The 14,034-nt window shown below is 34.9% G+C and overlaps 2 protein-coding genes across 3 annotated transcripts; one reads left to right on the top strand and one right to left on the bottom strand.

The window, feature by feature from the left end:
• Positions 1 to 3,185: 3,185 nt before the first annotated feature.
• On the bottom strand, positions 3,186 to 5,483 carry LOC8280163 (DNA repair protein XRCC4). The gene is made up of 5 exons (XM_002516962.4): positions 5,093 to 5,483; positions 4,876 to 5,018; positions 4,674 to 4,802; positions 4,466 to 4,588; positions 3,186 to 3,716 (listed from the first exon to the last, which is right to left on the bottom strand). The coding sequence occupies exons 1-5, from the start codon at positions 5,244 to 5,246 to the stop codon at positions 3,468 to 3,470; spliced, it is 798 nt and encodes a 265-aa protein (XP_002517008.2). The 5' UTR covers positions 5,247 to 5,483; the 3' UTR covers positions 3,186 to 3,467.
• A 441-nt stretch (positions 5,484 to 5,924) lies between these two features.
• LOC8280165 (ureidoglycolate hydrolase) lies at positions 5,925 to 11,225 on the top strand. 2 transcript variants are annotated; one of them, XM_048379355.1, is made up of 12 exons: positions 5,925 to 6,371; positions 6,492 to 6,577; positions 7,120 to 7,194; positions 7,368 to 7,496; positions 8,336 to 8,458; positions 8,593 to 8,795; positions 8,880 to 8,982; positions 9,469 to 9,560; positions 9,675 to 9,737; positions 9,901 to 10,141; positions 10,437 to 10,477; positions 10,864 to 11,225. In XM_048379355.1, the coding sequence occupies exons 1-12, from the start codon at positions 6,183 to 6,185 to the stop codon at positions 10,959 to 10,961; spliced, it is 1,443 nt and encodes a 480-aa protein (XP_048235312.1). In that variant the 5' UTR covers positions 5,925 to 6,182; the 3' UTR covers positions 10,962 to 11,225. The 2 variants fall into 2 exon arrangements, with proteins under 2 accessions (XP_048235312.1, XP_048235313.1); XM_048379356.1 differs by having other exon boundaries at positions 5,934 to 6,371; positions 8,372 to 8,458.
• The last annotated feature ends 2,809 nt before the right edge of the window (positions 11,226 to 14,034 follow it).

Here is a 14,034-nt window from a genome sequence, read left to right as displayed (position 1 = left end):
CGTAGGAATGGGGTAGCTTGCGGAGATGTAAATACAAAGATCAAGAACTTGGATTTTGCATGTCGCTCCTCTGAATATCAGAGGTAAAGGTGGCAGCAGTAGGTCGAGGCGGTGCACGATGGTCGAGACGGCCAGCAAAGTTCATTCCACTCAAGGTAGGGCAATGCCCACTTCCTCCTACTGGGATGTATGTACAAGGAGAACTAGAAGACGGCGGGACCGGACCTTTCTTGAGAGAATTTAAGAAATTATTCGTCAGCCATTGCTCTCCATGGGAAGTTCTAATAGCTTCTCCTAGTTGTAGTGGCGTGGTTATAGTGAACAATATGGTAAAGAACTTAAAAGAATTTGTAAAGTGAATTCTTTTATTGATCTCCATTTGTCTGATCAAAGTTTTGAAGGATCTTTTGTTTTCAGTTAAAAGGACGAGATTGAAAATGGGATCTATAGGAAGTTTCTGTGCATTTATATAGATATCCATAAGAGGTGTATAATTAGATAAATAATTTAATTTTTCTTTTTTGGGTCTAGTTTTGATAAGAAAAACGAGCTGACATTCTGTTTTTGTTTGTTCAAAGTTGAGGATAGTTGATTGACTGGGCCGAATTGAACATTCTTATTTTCTTAAGTTCTTACTATTGACTTTGAAATTTGGTAAAAGAGATGGTCTCAATTCTCAAATCAAGCACGTAAACAGCAACGTTTAACACAAGGCAGGCAGAAGTTTCATGTCATTCTTGCTTACTCTCACAAGCTGTTAATATGAATAGTTTTATTATTTAAAATTACTGATTTTCATTATCACTTAAAAATTGTTCCGAGTGAGAGATTTTAAATAATTTTTTTTATAAAATTTATTATTTAATAATTAAAAAAATATTCTAAAATCTATAAATTTTTTAAAAAAATTCATGCTTTAAAATCTCTCATTTTTAAAGGTTTTAATTTCCTAACTAAAAGGTGAAAAAAATCCAAAATCCACCATTTTAATAGAATGACGAATTGCTATAATATTTTTTATTTTAATATCTTTGCTAATAAATTTATTTAATTTCAGAATTATCTTTTAACTCTAAATAAAAATTAATATTTTTATATTTAATTAAACGATAAAATTTTAAAAATTTAAAAATTTTAAATTCATGATTTCAAAATCTCAAAACTCAAACTATACTTAATTATTTTTGTAAACATGTTAGGCGGTAAACAATCGGTGTTGGTACTTTCGATTGTGAACTTGTTGAATGTCATTAAATTAATTAATTATAATTCAAGATCAACCAATTAGTAGGACCTTATATTTGAACATGGTCAGTTTTTCTTTTTAAGTATATCGAAAGTCGCAGAGATTCATTTTTTTTTAACGAGAAAAAGGGCTTCTTCTTCTATAAATTTCCTAAAAAAAGAAGAGAAATTAAAAATCGGCCACGCGATAATGTGTTATCGGGTATGAATTCAACGTGAATCTTGCAATGGATGAACAAGAAAGAAAAGAAATGGGAGGAAAGAAAAAAGAACCCGTTATGGCATCAAATATGTTAGTGTAAATGGGGACATTGACTTATGAGAAGGGTATTTCTGAGCTAGCATTTGCAGAACACTCGAAGACGGGACGTGATGGCTTAGACTATGATCTCTTTGTGGCGAGCTCCATGCACACACCATTTTTGTTTTTGTTGACTTGTGCCTCCATCTGTGGGTACGTATGTGTAATTGGCAAGTCTGATGTTTAAAAACATTCCTATATATCATGATTCATGACCTTTTAGTTATAATAGTAGCACAAGAACTAGAAAATTAATCGAACAGAAGCACAGCATTATTGATTTTTAAATCACATTAACACATAACAAATTGACAAGCAACGCAACTTTAGCTATCCAATTTTAGGCACTAGAGTGACTATATGATTGTCATCAATGAACACACGAACCCTGTCGCTTCGAAAATCCCCTGATACGGGTGACCCTTCCTTCACAGTGTTTGCCTTAACTCTTGGGTTTTCTCTCATGATAATAGCCGTTGCTGCCTCCCCATTATTGCCAACCAGCTCCGGCCACGAACTCTTACCTGCGAATTCGATGGACATGAGAATACGTATCAGCTGTTAACTACCGGCTCGGCTATATAATGAGAAGTTTTAACTGAATTATATGCCAGTAATTAGCTCGGCTATATCTCGTCTTCACAACTTGACATCTTCACTTCTTTGCTTATCCTAGATTTTCTCTCTTTAAAGGTGAGTTTGTAGTTGGAGTATAAAGGGGTATATATAGCAACAAAATGATCCCATTTCAAGGTCGCCGGCAGAAAGTATAGAGATGAAACAGGGGACTAAAAATTTCTTTTCTGAGACAAGCCATGATAGTTGATGACGAGTTTAGTGATCTAGTATTATCCACCATTTAGGCAGCATCCATGGGAGACGAGACAAGATCATCCTTAAGAGTAATAATAATCTTTGCAACTAATTGCGAATAGGTTCCTTGCATACATGGGGAAGAATAAATGAAGACTGGTTCAAAATATAACGCAAACAAATGCTCAAGTACAACATGGAATCCTAGACGGCATCACAGACATGCAGAAGCAGATAATTAGAAGAAATTGATAATACTATCACCTTTTTTAAATCTCTATTCCATTCTCAGGTGATAAGATCAATTTCTCTAGTTTTATTTTACCATTTACAGAATTTTTTAAGAGCAAGTTGTGTGCTTGATTTTATCACCCCGAACTCCTAATGCTATATGTCAAGCAATTCTGTGTGCCTTTGGGAGCTGTCGACGAGATTCAAATGAGGCAAATAAAAGCAATAGAATATGCAAAGAACAAGCGCCATACTTGACCAATTTGAGTCCCATCAAAACCAAAATTGAGATGGCAAGAGCTATTATCTATTGTGTAATTTGATTTGAAAAAAATCATAACAGAAAGTTCATATTTGTCAGTTGGGCAATTGAAAATAGTTTCTCTACAGCAAAAGAAGAGTAATTATCGATGATTATCAGAGTTTTCGCTCTTCATGTTGATATTAATTTAAACATTTAAGATTTATCTGTTGTTGATTGATTTAACTAATATATGGTCTGGGTTTGCAGATCTGCTGCAATTTGTATAGTATATTAATTTGTTACGCATGCAATCTAAGCGGTTTATGAAATATGTGAATACTTCAGAGCAAGTGAAGAAATTACACTTGGTTTTAAACCTTAATTCCTTCTGGTAATAATGATGTTGATGCATTATGTCAACAGTTAAAATTTATAACACATCAAACATAATATTTCAGGCAGAAGACTGGGCAATAATAAACCTAAAGCCTATGGTCAAAAGATAATCACATAGATGATTGAAAAAAAAAAAACCCTTCATCCCAGCATCCCAGGTTCCTATTTCCTACGTTATCTTTCAACTTGTTGGCATGCTAAAACCTGCTGGAACCTGAAATTTGCCAGTGTGAGATGCTACTTGCGTGTGATCCTCTTTCTACCACGCCCCCTGCTTGATGGTTTATCCTCTGAAGTTCCTGTAACTTTTTCCAGAGGTTCTTCCTCACTCTTGTCACCATCACTACTATCTTCTTCAAAACTCTCAGTTTTGTCTGTGGATTCTTCTTCCTCTTCTTGTGGCAATTTTCCTGAAGCTTCCTTCTTTGAGAGCTGATCTCGAAGCTGCCTGAGCTTTCGTTTCTTTGAATTCAAGACTGCAAGAAACTAGAAGCAGAGAATGGTGAAATCAGTCCTAAACTGTGAGAAAAGACACAAGATGATGATAGACTCTATTAGCCCTAGGATATGATAGAAACTTGAGACACTGCATTAACAATACAATTTATATAAAAATAACATTTAAACAGATCTTGAGTAAAAATGTATATCTTTATCATAGAACTGGAAAGATATAACAGAGCAATAAACTCCCAACAAAGTGCCTCTTAAATTTAGCTTATCCATACTTTGTTAATATCTCGTAGAGCAAATGTTACTATGCAAGATGCTTCATCAGCCCATCCATTCTTTGAAATCATGAAAGATTTTGCTTTTCAAAAGGAAAAGCACAAATCCCCAACATAATTCCTTTCCTCAATTTTGACAGTGAAAGGCTGAAGTGATATTTGTTACTGAACCACCGCCATCTACCAGGTCGATGCAGTAGTAAACAAATATAAGGAACTGGAAATGTGAATTTCCAAACTAAGATTCATATGGAAATAGTCACTCATATGCAATTTACAAGAAATTATTATTATTATTATTATTATTATTATTATTATTATTATTATCACCATCATTATTTTTCTCTTATTCCAAGGAGAATTATAAAGTGCACTAACAAAATGTAGGCATGTAATGTTTTGGCAGCAAGAAATCAGCTTGATCTAGAGCTGAAGTGACAGTAATAACAAATCTTCAACTAAAATTGTTTGAGAAGACAAAAGAAATAGACACTTAAAGGCACACACCTTTGCATATATTGAAGATTCAAATTCAGTTTTCTCACCGGCAAATCTCTCACTTTGTGTCAAACACTTGTCAGCTTCCTCCTTTAACCGCTCGAACGAACGAGTCTTCTTAACAACTTCTTCCTAGACGTACATATTTTATTAATGTAATTACAATAACGAAAAGAACGTAAGTCATCTATCTAACAAGTGCCAAAATGAAGCTCACACTGAGCCTGATATTAGCATCCATGAGAAAGTCCAAGATTCCTGCAGTAGTCATCTTATTATCAGGAGATGGTTGGCATTTCCATCTCCATTCTAGCTTTGTCCCTTCCTTTTCAAATGTCCATGACAACTGCAATTACACCAAATTAATTAGAGAACCAAATTGCATTTATAGTAAAAACTCAAGCAACTGATTCACTCACGCGTTTATGGCTATCACCGGCATCAGCGAACCGATAGATTGAACCGGGCTGCTGAAACCCTAAGTAATGTTCGGCTAAATTGATGTATTCAGACACCGGCTGGTCCCACTGCGCTGCTCTCTCTTTCACTTGCCCTTCTGTCGCTGTCAAAATTTCAAGTAGAAATGCTTAAGCTTGTGCTCAAAGACTAACATAAGCGTAGCTGAAAAGGAAATACCGTTGCAGACCCAAGCGTTGAGCCCATCGGTGATGGAGAGGTGGAAGTGGGAGTCGAACCATGTCCCTTTTACGAATATTGGTTCGGTGATTTCGAGCTTTAGACACGTGTGCCTCGCTGTTTCTGCTTCTGTTGTTATCTTTGATGTCTCCATTTTCTGTCCTTTTCTATATTTCTTCTCCGAGAAGCTGCAAGTGTTTTTTTTTTTTTTTTTGTGTAAGCTCTGTATTTGCGGCTTTGGGGCAATTAACAGGAACAGGAACAGGAACAGGACCCGTCGAACTTCCCGAATAGGCCTATACTTATGTGTCACAGGCCATGTCAACACATTGGCCAGTGAAGTGCGTGACACAAAAGCAATTACATTTGGGGTTTTTTCCCAGTATGTTCCACGTCAGTTTCTTTTGCTTACGGGCTATCTGTGGGCTGTGCCCATCACATTCTATTAGCTTCTGTGACACAAAACACATTATGAACATCATCTCCTTTTACTGATGTGGCATGCGCAACATTATTCCATAATAGTTTAATGATTACAAAACAAGAATGTGTATGGCATCTCAAACAAAAATTAATTCACTCAATTAATACTTTTAATCTCTTAAAGATTGGGACGGGTCGGTTTAGATTGAAAGTCAATTAAAATTAATAAAGTGTTAAACCTTAATGGGTCTCTTTTTTTTATAATTTCAGTATTAATTGGAAATTTTTAAGTCTGACTGGTTTGTTTTTGTAGTTTGAACGGATATTTTGGCTGGGTTTACTTATGCGTGTCTGCCAAATCATAGAAGGCTTGCATGGTATTGCCATGTAATCGATTGAGCTTATGTAGCCTGTACCAAGTCAGATTTTTCTTTCTCAACTCCATTGTGATTATTGTTTTTAAAAAAGCTAATTAAATAGTAAGTACAGCCTAGCTTTCCAGTTCCATATAGACAAGACGACAAAAAATACCAAAAAAGAATAAAAGAAAAGGCAAACGTCAGATTTGCACCCCCTCGCAGAAAGATTACAGCATTGGTGTACTGTGCTCGCTCACTGCTCAACCATAGTCCATAAACTTTGAGAATCAAAAAAAAAAAAAAAAAGCATGTCATTGATTAGATTCTCTCTTCCTCTCCTGCTCCTCCATTCAATCTCGGCAATCTTAGCCCAAAATAACGATGACCCAATTACCACAACCATGGAGGCCTTCTCTGGTTACCCAATTCATGAACTCTCTCACTCAATTGCTTCACCTTCTTCACTTTCAGTGGACACTCAAACTCTACAAAAACAAGTACTAAAGTTTGATCCTTTTGGTGCTCAATGTCACTTTTAAGTTTGTCCATTATTTGGTTTGCTGGCTTTCGATTATTAGTGCAAGTTTTGTGTTAATGTCGTCTGTTTCGTTTATCAGATTGATGAACTATCTGCTTTCTCTGATACACCTGCGCCATCAGTTACTAGGGTCTTGTACTCCGAGAAAGATGTATTAGCACGCAGGTAAGTTTTTATTTGTTTTTTAGATTTCTGTTGTTGGATTGTGATCTAATAGGTCATCTTTTTTAGATTGGTTTCTGTTGTATATAAAAATAATTACTAAATTCATCTTGTTACTACTTCATTTGTGTTTTTGCATACAGTAACTCTGTTCCAGTACTTAACCATCAAATACAACTTATGTTGACTACAGGAACTTGTAAATTCCAGGTGTAAGCACTGATCCCATTGAAAAAAAAAAGATTCTGATAAGTTTTTGTGTGGATCACCAATTTCTAGACCAAAAAATGAGAGGCTCTAGCTTCTAGTATCTAAAGTTTACTGCTTTCACAGATGCTGTGCCTCTGAATTGTATGTTTTAATAACATGGTTTTATATGTATGCTTATGTTGAGATGAGTCCTTTTTTATTTGATTGTGTTGAAAAAACATTTGGCGATGAATTCGCTGTTTTCCATGTTAAGCAATGTTAGAAAATTTGTTATATTCAACTGGGTTTAGCATTTATCCTCATCTTGCAAAGCAATTGCACATGCCTGATTGCAGGTACATCAAAAATTTGATGGGACTCTCTGGATTATCTGTTAGAGAGGATGCTGTTGGTAACATATTTGGTCGTTGGTGAGTCTTTCTTTGCCCATTAATTTGATTCTTAATATATATCATACTAAGTTTTGATAATGTTATGAAATGCACCTTCTGTAAACTCCACTAGACCTCGTGAAGCTTTGATTTTTTACTTGAGGTCTCTATGCAAGTACTCTACTTCTGGTCTTTTGCTTTTCTTTTGTCAGGGATGGCTCTGAGCCAGAGCTCGCTGCAGTTGCAACTGGTTCTCACATTGATGCTATTCCATATTCTGGGAAATATGATGGAGCTGTTGGTGTTTTAGGTGCAATTGAAGCCATAAATGTACTGAAAAGGTTTGTCTTTCTGGCTGATATAATTAACGAACTTCTTTTCTTTTCTCATAAGGTCTGAAAGATTTCGACCTATCATATTGAACCTGCTATTTAAGCAGGCCTAAGAGTATTGCTTTAGAAAATTCTAGCTCCACACAATCCAATGCTTTGAATGTAAAATGCCACTAATGCTGTAGCTGTTTTGAAAGCAATATGAGATGATTATCTTCGATTAACTGTCTTCCGTAGCCAGATTACGATAGGTTGAGCTAAAAGAAATCTACATTATCTTTCTTTCACACTGTTGCAACTATTTCATATTAATTAGGAGTGTACAGCTATACATAATCGGAGAATAATTAGGGATTTACTTAGGAGTTAGTATTTGATTTGAATTCTCATATTAGAGATATAACTTGTATATATAGGTGTAACAATCGTTGATAAATATAAACAGAGAATTACTTTTCACATTGAATACCTAAGGTTAGTTCACACGCACCAAGTTTGAAACTGATTAAAACCCCAAGTTGAGAGTTGAGCATAGCACAATGTATAATTTCAAAGTACTTGGAAAGAGATCCGGAACATTTTATTCCTGAATGAAACATAGGCCACCTCTGGTTGTTCCCATTCCGATGTTGCACCTAATTACTTATTGTTATATATCTATTTATTTTCTTAAACAGTTTTCTAATCTAATACATACTTAAGTAATGTTGTTTGGAAACGATAAGTTTAACTAGTCTTCTTGTGTTGTCTGATTTGATTTTCTAAAAGAATGTTCATGGTTTCAACAAATATAAATAATATCTTATGATTCGACTGGTGATTCCAGATTTATCCTTGTTAATGCCTAGTTTTGGACAATCATATCCTGATTCAGACTATCACAGATCTGGATTCAAGACTAGAAGGTCGTTGGAGGTCATCTTATTCACCTCAGAAGAGCCAACTCGTTTTGGGATTAGCTGCTTGGGAAGGTCAGGACCATCACATGGTTAAACCCATATCAGTGTTTCTATTTCGTAGTATTATTTTGTTTTCAAATCTAGAGGCTGCATATGTGCTCATTCCAGTCAATCTTATGAGATTATGCATTACCCTTGATGTGCAGCCGCTTATTGTCAGGGAGTGAGGCACTTGCAGAAGCTCTGAAGTCAACATTTGACAACCAAAATATATCATTTCTAGAGGCTGCTAGATCTGCTGGGTATGCAAAAGATCAAGATGAGTTGTCTAGTGTATTCCTGAAGAAGGGAAGTTACTCTGCTTTTGTGGAGCTGCATATAGAACAGGGGCCCATTCTGGAGGCAGAAGGTAGGCTACGTCTTACTTGTAATATTATAACTTTATACACATAAATCTTCTGCCTTTAATAATCAATTTTTAACTGTAATTCAGGTATATCAATTGGTGTAGTAACCGCAATTGCAGCCCCTGCAAGCATAAAAGTAGACTTTGAAGGCAATGGTGGTCATGCGGGTGCTGTCTTGATGCCAAACAGGTGATTGTCAGCCTTGTGCACATGCTTGTTTGCTGCAGGCTTTCTTTAACCTTTATCAACCGGTGCACCTTATTTTACTTTTGCTAAATTCCTTGTAATTCTTCTCTTTGAAAAGAGAAATTTATGGGCATTTGATTGTATGCGCATGCATTCTTCTATGCTATTTTAACAGATTTTTGTACGTTCTATATTCTCTATTTTTCACAAGCGAGACCCTTGTTTCACAATTGTTTTTCCATTTTCTTTTTATGAATTGACAATCTTTAATTCTTTTCAGGAAAATACAAAATCTTCCAAATTTCTTTCAAATAATTTCTTTTCCTGTATATGTCGTGGGTGTAAGGGAAAGTGGCAAATAACAAGCAAGTTCATATATGATGTTCATTCTAAACGTTTCAAATTCATCTTAACTGTTTTTCAACTTGTTCCATTTTCTTGTTCACTCAAAATAAGTAGTTTAACTTTTACATGCATCATTTGGATCAGAAATGATGCAGGATTGGCAGCTGCAGAGTTGGCACTAGCTGTTGAGAAACATGTGCTAGAATCCAGTTCAATTGATACTGTCGGTACTGTAGGTGCGTCATGTTTTCTTTGCATTCCACCATACATTATGGTTGAATTCCTTTCTCTTTTGCACTATCTTCACTTTTCATAGATCTATGTTGGAATTAATGCTTTATATTCTTAAGGCATTCTTGAGTTGCATCCTGGAGCAATCAACAGTATCCCAAGCAACTCACACCTAGAAATTGGTATGATTTTTACTGTGACTTGAGTTTTTTTAACCGACTTACAGTTTGAGTACAATTAAGTTGGCGTTAATGGTGTTTCCTGAGGTTATTTAGACTCTTCAACTAATTGATTATTGAAATACCTGAATAGCATATTCTTCTTCTTTGTTTGATGTTTTGGCAGACACACGAGATATTGATGAAAAGCGAAGAAATAATGTAATTGAGAAGATTCAGCAATCGGCTATTACAATTGCCAAAAAACGTGGTGTCAAGCTATCAGAATTCAAGATCATAAATCAGGATCCACCAGCCCTCTCTGATAAGTCAATAATTGAGGCCATGGAAGTTGCATCAAAAGAGTTAAACCTGACACATAAGTTGATGATTAGCAGAGCTTACCATGATTCATTGTTTATGGCTAGGTAAGAGATATTATATGCTGGACTTTCACTTTTCCATAAACAGAGCTGATATTCAATCAAAAGTTCTGTTGTCATTGTCCTTTTCCTGAACCTCTGCCCAAGCGATGGGCATTGGTATATACTATTCATTCGATGTTTGTTCCAGTTGTACTAGTTGATAAATTCTGTCATGAACTTCTACCTTAGTTATGCATACTTGCTTAATTAGGTTCCACAAAACTAGGAGACTGCACTTATCCTTTTTTGTTCCATTGACCAAAAAATCAACTAATCATACAACATTACGTCCTTGCAGGATATCTCCAATGGGCATGTTATTCATTCCATGTTACAAAGGTCTGACTTGCTTTACTTCATAACTCTAAGTTCAATGCTTTTCTTACGTTGTCAGTTGGTAATTTTTATTGTTATCGTGGAAAATGCTTGTAGTGGGTTTGAACTTAGCATAAAGTTATTGCTAGCCTTTTGTTAAAATTCATGCCACTGAATCTGTTTACTGCAATTAGAGTTTCACTGTAAATTCGATGCTAGTGCAGCACCCTGTGTGGAGGCAAGAAAAACTTTCTTTTAGGAAAAGCCTTGCTCAAGTGCAATATATAAGTATGGATTGACCAAATAAAACCCTTAATGCGCAAAAGTGCAGAGTTTTAACTTGATGATGACCTTATGATCAATAATACTAAGTAAAACAAGCTAAAGTTGACACACTATTGCTTTTGCAGGATATAGCCATAAACCTGAAGAGTACGCCTCCAGTCAGGATATAGGAAATGGAGTGAAAGTATTAGCGCTGACTCTCGCCAAGTTGTCTTTGTACTGATGTATTCATCATAGCTCTTCTTAGATACTGCATCTCCTGTGAAAATGCAAAATAAGAACTGTGATAGGGAATTGGATGAAACCATGCGATGCAACCAGTGCAAGCACTTATTGCCTTCTCTAGTGGTGGCCTGTGTTGTTTGTCTTCGAGCCAACTGCTGAGATCTGATATCTGTTGCACATTCTGTATCAAATTTCATGCGATCAATTTGGCATCAATGTAAAGAAGTTCTCTTTGAATAAATAACATGAAATTATGTGACTACTTAACTCTAATGAATTGCATTCAAATATCTGATACATAGTGATGGGAGTAGAAATAGCTGGATTAGATAACCAATAACAGAGAACAAACTAAAGCTGATGAAAGTGAATCATCAAACGCGTATGTGAGAATTATACATGTTGGTTACAAGCTTGAGTAGTGTTATATTACAAATATGTATTTGATGGCAATATGAAGGGAATTAGATTAAACATACAAGGCGTATATTTTGGTTTTGCATGGTACCGGACTTTTTCTTTAAAGAAAGAAATTCATCAAAAGCCTAACAACTTTATAGGTTAAGAGCACTAGTTTTCTTGTACACATCTCCTTACAAATGCTATAGACTCACTAACTCGAGTCATTTATTATTCTTTCATAAATAAATGCAATAAGCTAATTGATAAACGGTGAATAGAAAGAGCTGAACTGGGAATCTCTTCGATTCTTACATGTCACCCTTTTCTTTTCTCAATGATTGAGAAAGGAAAGAATTTAAAGATGAGCTAGACGGCATGCAAATTTCTATGACTATGTAGAATAGATACAGAAAAAAAGAAGGGCCGACTAGGACACAGAAGGATTAGTGCAGTTGGGTGGAGCAACAAATTACAAGTAGCAAGAATTGAATGCCAAGGGAGATGCATCACCAATCGAGCAAATGTGGTCCAGAATTTTAGGGTCGTTGACTGATTATCCATCAAGCATAAATACATATTACATAGTACACACTACTCAACCTGTGACATTAACCAGCAGCAACTATGTCTCTGATACATGATATCATCCTTTCTCAATCATTTGCACAAGTGGGATACACCTATACTTGTGGAGAATTTTACATTCCATGGTTTTCAATTTTTCTTTTTCTTTTTCTTTTTCTTTTAGGTAAAAGAAATTGAAGAAAACCCAGAGATAGTAGATGATCATGAAGGTCATCAATCATGGCCGTTGGCATGTACTATCTTGGTACCTAGGACCCATCTTGATGATCAATCATTCACTTCATATTGAAGATTAATGGTCTGATGGTGGGGATGACACAAGTCATGTGGGACCCTATTTGTGATTATTCAGATTTTATGCCTTGTAGCTATTAAATGGGCAGTGCCACCCCTTCCTTTTACTCTACTCACAGCCTCTCTTCACAGCTCACAAATCCCACCCTACACCCTCACCTCTCTGTCCTCCCATCCCATTTCTGCCTCATAATCTTGATTTTCTATAATTGCCCTTCAAATCTTCATTAACATCAAGCTTAACCTCCTAAATAGTGGATTATTTTATTTTATTTTTTTCAAAAATATATGTAACAATTTAATTAATAGATAAGTTGTTTCATTTGATGGTTAATCAATGACCAATATATCAAATCAAACAGAAATTTCATATGTTACTTCTCTCTCTCTCTCTCTCTAATTTCTCAGTAAAAGTGAGATATTCCATACCTCAAAAGTCCCTATAATCTATAAGATAATTTAAAATAGACGTAATTCGCGTATAAAAGTCGAATAATTAATTTATATATGGAAGAATAAATTTATTATTGAATTAAAGTTTAGAATTCAAACTTCATTTGATAGTCATGACTAAATTTAATATTTTTAGTTTCTATATTATTATTAGTCCATATTTAACTATTTCTTTTTAATAATTTTATCTAGATTGTAAATAGGCAATCAATCAGGATGAGTTAATTCTTTTTAGAATATACAAAGTTAGATACAAAACTAAAAGCACGATGCTTAAAATCATAAAACTAGTTGCATGGACAATGATTTTTAAGGTGGTTTTTGGAACCCTAGCCAGGCAAGCACCCTACCAGACTTTGTTGGTGAGGACACAGAAGAAAAAGAAAATATCATATAGTAAAAGAAGAATAATGTGAAGGGGCAAAAATGGGTATGTAGAGATTGAAAGTGGAGTGGGTAATAAATATTAATTAGAGGGTGTTAGGGCTTTATCAAAAGGGTTAAGAAGGAATAATCAAAGATTGAAGAATGGGGCCTGAGCAATAATAATTAGATGGAACGTCTTCTCTTCTCTATTTTATTGCTTTCTGGTTAAGATACGAACATATCTTCTTGGCCGATTTGACAAACCCAACTGTTATTATGCCTTAACCTCCCAACTAATCTCTACCCAAATAACGTTAAAAATATGATTTCTTATAATGGTTAATTCTTTTGTGAAATTTTCCTATTTTTCAGGAACATGGTTTAAGAAATGACTCCTTTCTCACCCATATCATCCTTTTTTCTATAATTTACCATTTCTAGCCAAACCCTTACATATTTTTCCCTTCAATTGCACCACAAAAAATGCTAACCACTTGACTTTATATTTGGGGTAACCTTTCTCATGCAATTTTTTTGAACATACTTGACGTATGAAAATACATTTTTAAACCCATCTAAATAAATAAATTAAGTTAAAGTACATATAAAACTGACTTAGACATCACTTATAATTTTGAACTTGAACTTGGGTTAGTCAATCATATGATCTTGAACTTTCTACAATCATAGTCCTAATTTTAATGATCACATTTAATCAGAGCAATTAGAATTTAGAGGTTGTTAGGGATGACCATGACTAACCACAAGCAAGCCAAAAGCTAATATATATTATCATAAAGCTTAAATTTTTTAATGGGTTAGGAGGAATCTGTTCACCATTCTCAATTGTACTTGCAAAATTATCGAGCACTAATTAAAGACATTGGATAGCATAAACTTTTGGGAGAAAAGAAACTAAAATAAGGGGGAAGAAGGGAACAGAATTTGTTGGGGACAGTTTAAAGAAGAAA

The sequence above is a fragment of the Ricinus communis genome, chromosome 9 (assembly GCF_019578655.1).
Source record: "Ricinus communis isolate WT05 ecotype wild-type chromosome 9, ASM1957865v1, whole genome shotgun sequence".
NCBI classification, from domain to species: Eukaryota; Viridiplantae; Streptophyta; class Magnoliopsida; order Malpighiales; family Euphorbiaceae; genus Ricinus; species Ricinus communis.
This window is presented reverse-complemented; position numbering and strand designations above follow the sequence as displayed.

Coding starts and splice junctions, on each gene's coding strand:
- LOC8280163 (XM_002516962.4), bottom strand. CDS start 5,246: ATGGAGACATCAAAGATAACAACAGAAGCAGAAACAGCGAGGCACACG. Junction 5,019..5,092: donor CAACGCTTGGGTCTGCAACG/GTATTTCCTTTT, acceptor AAATTTTGACAG/CGACAGAAGGGCAAGTGAAA. Junction 4,589..4,673: donor ATGCTAATATCAGGCTCAGT/GTGAGCTTCATT, acceptor ATGTACGTCTAG/GAAGAAGTTGTTAAGAAGAC.
- LOC8280165 (XM_048379355.1), top strand. CDS start 6,183: ATGTCATTGATTAGATTCTCTCTTCCTCTCCTGCTCCTCCATTCAATC. Junction 8,983..9,468: donor GCTGTCTTGATGCCAAACAG/GTGATTGTCAGC, acceptor CATTTGGATCAG/AAATGATGCAGGATTGGCAG. Junction 9,738..9,900: donor CAACTCACACCTAGAAATTG/GTATGATTTTTA, acceptor ATGTTTTGGCAG/ACACACGAGATATTGATGAA.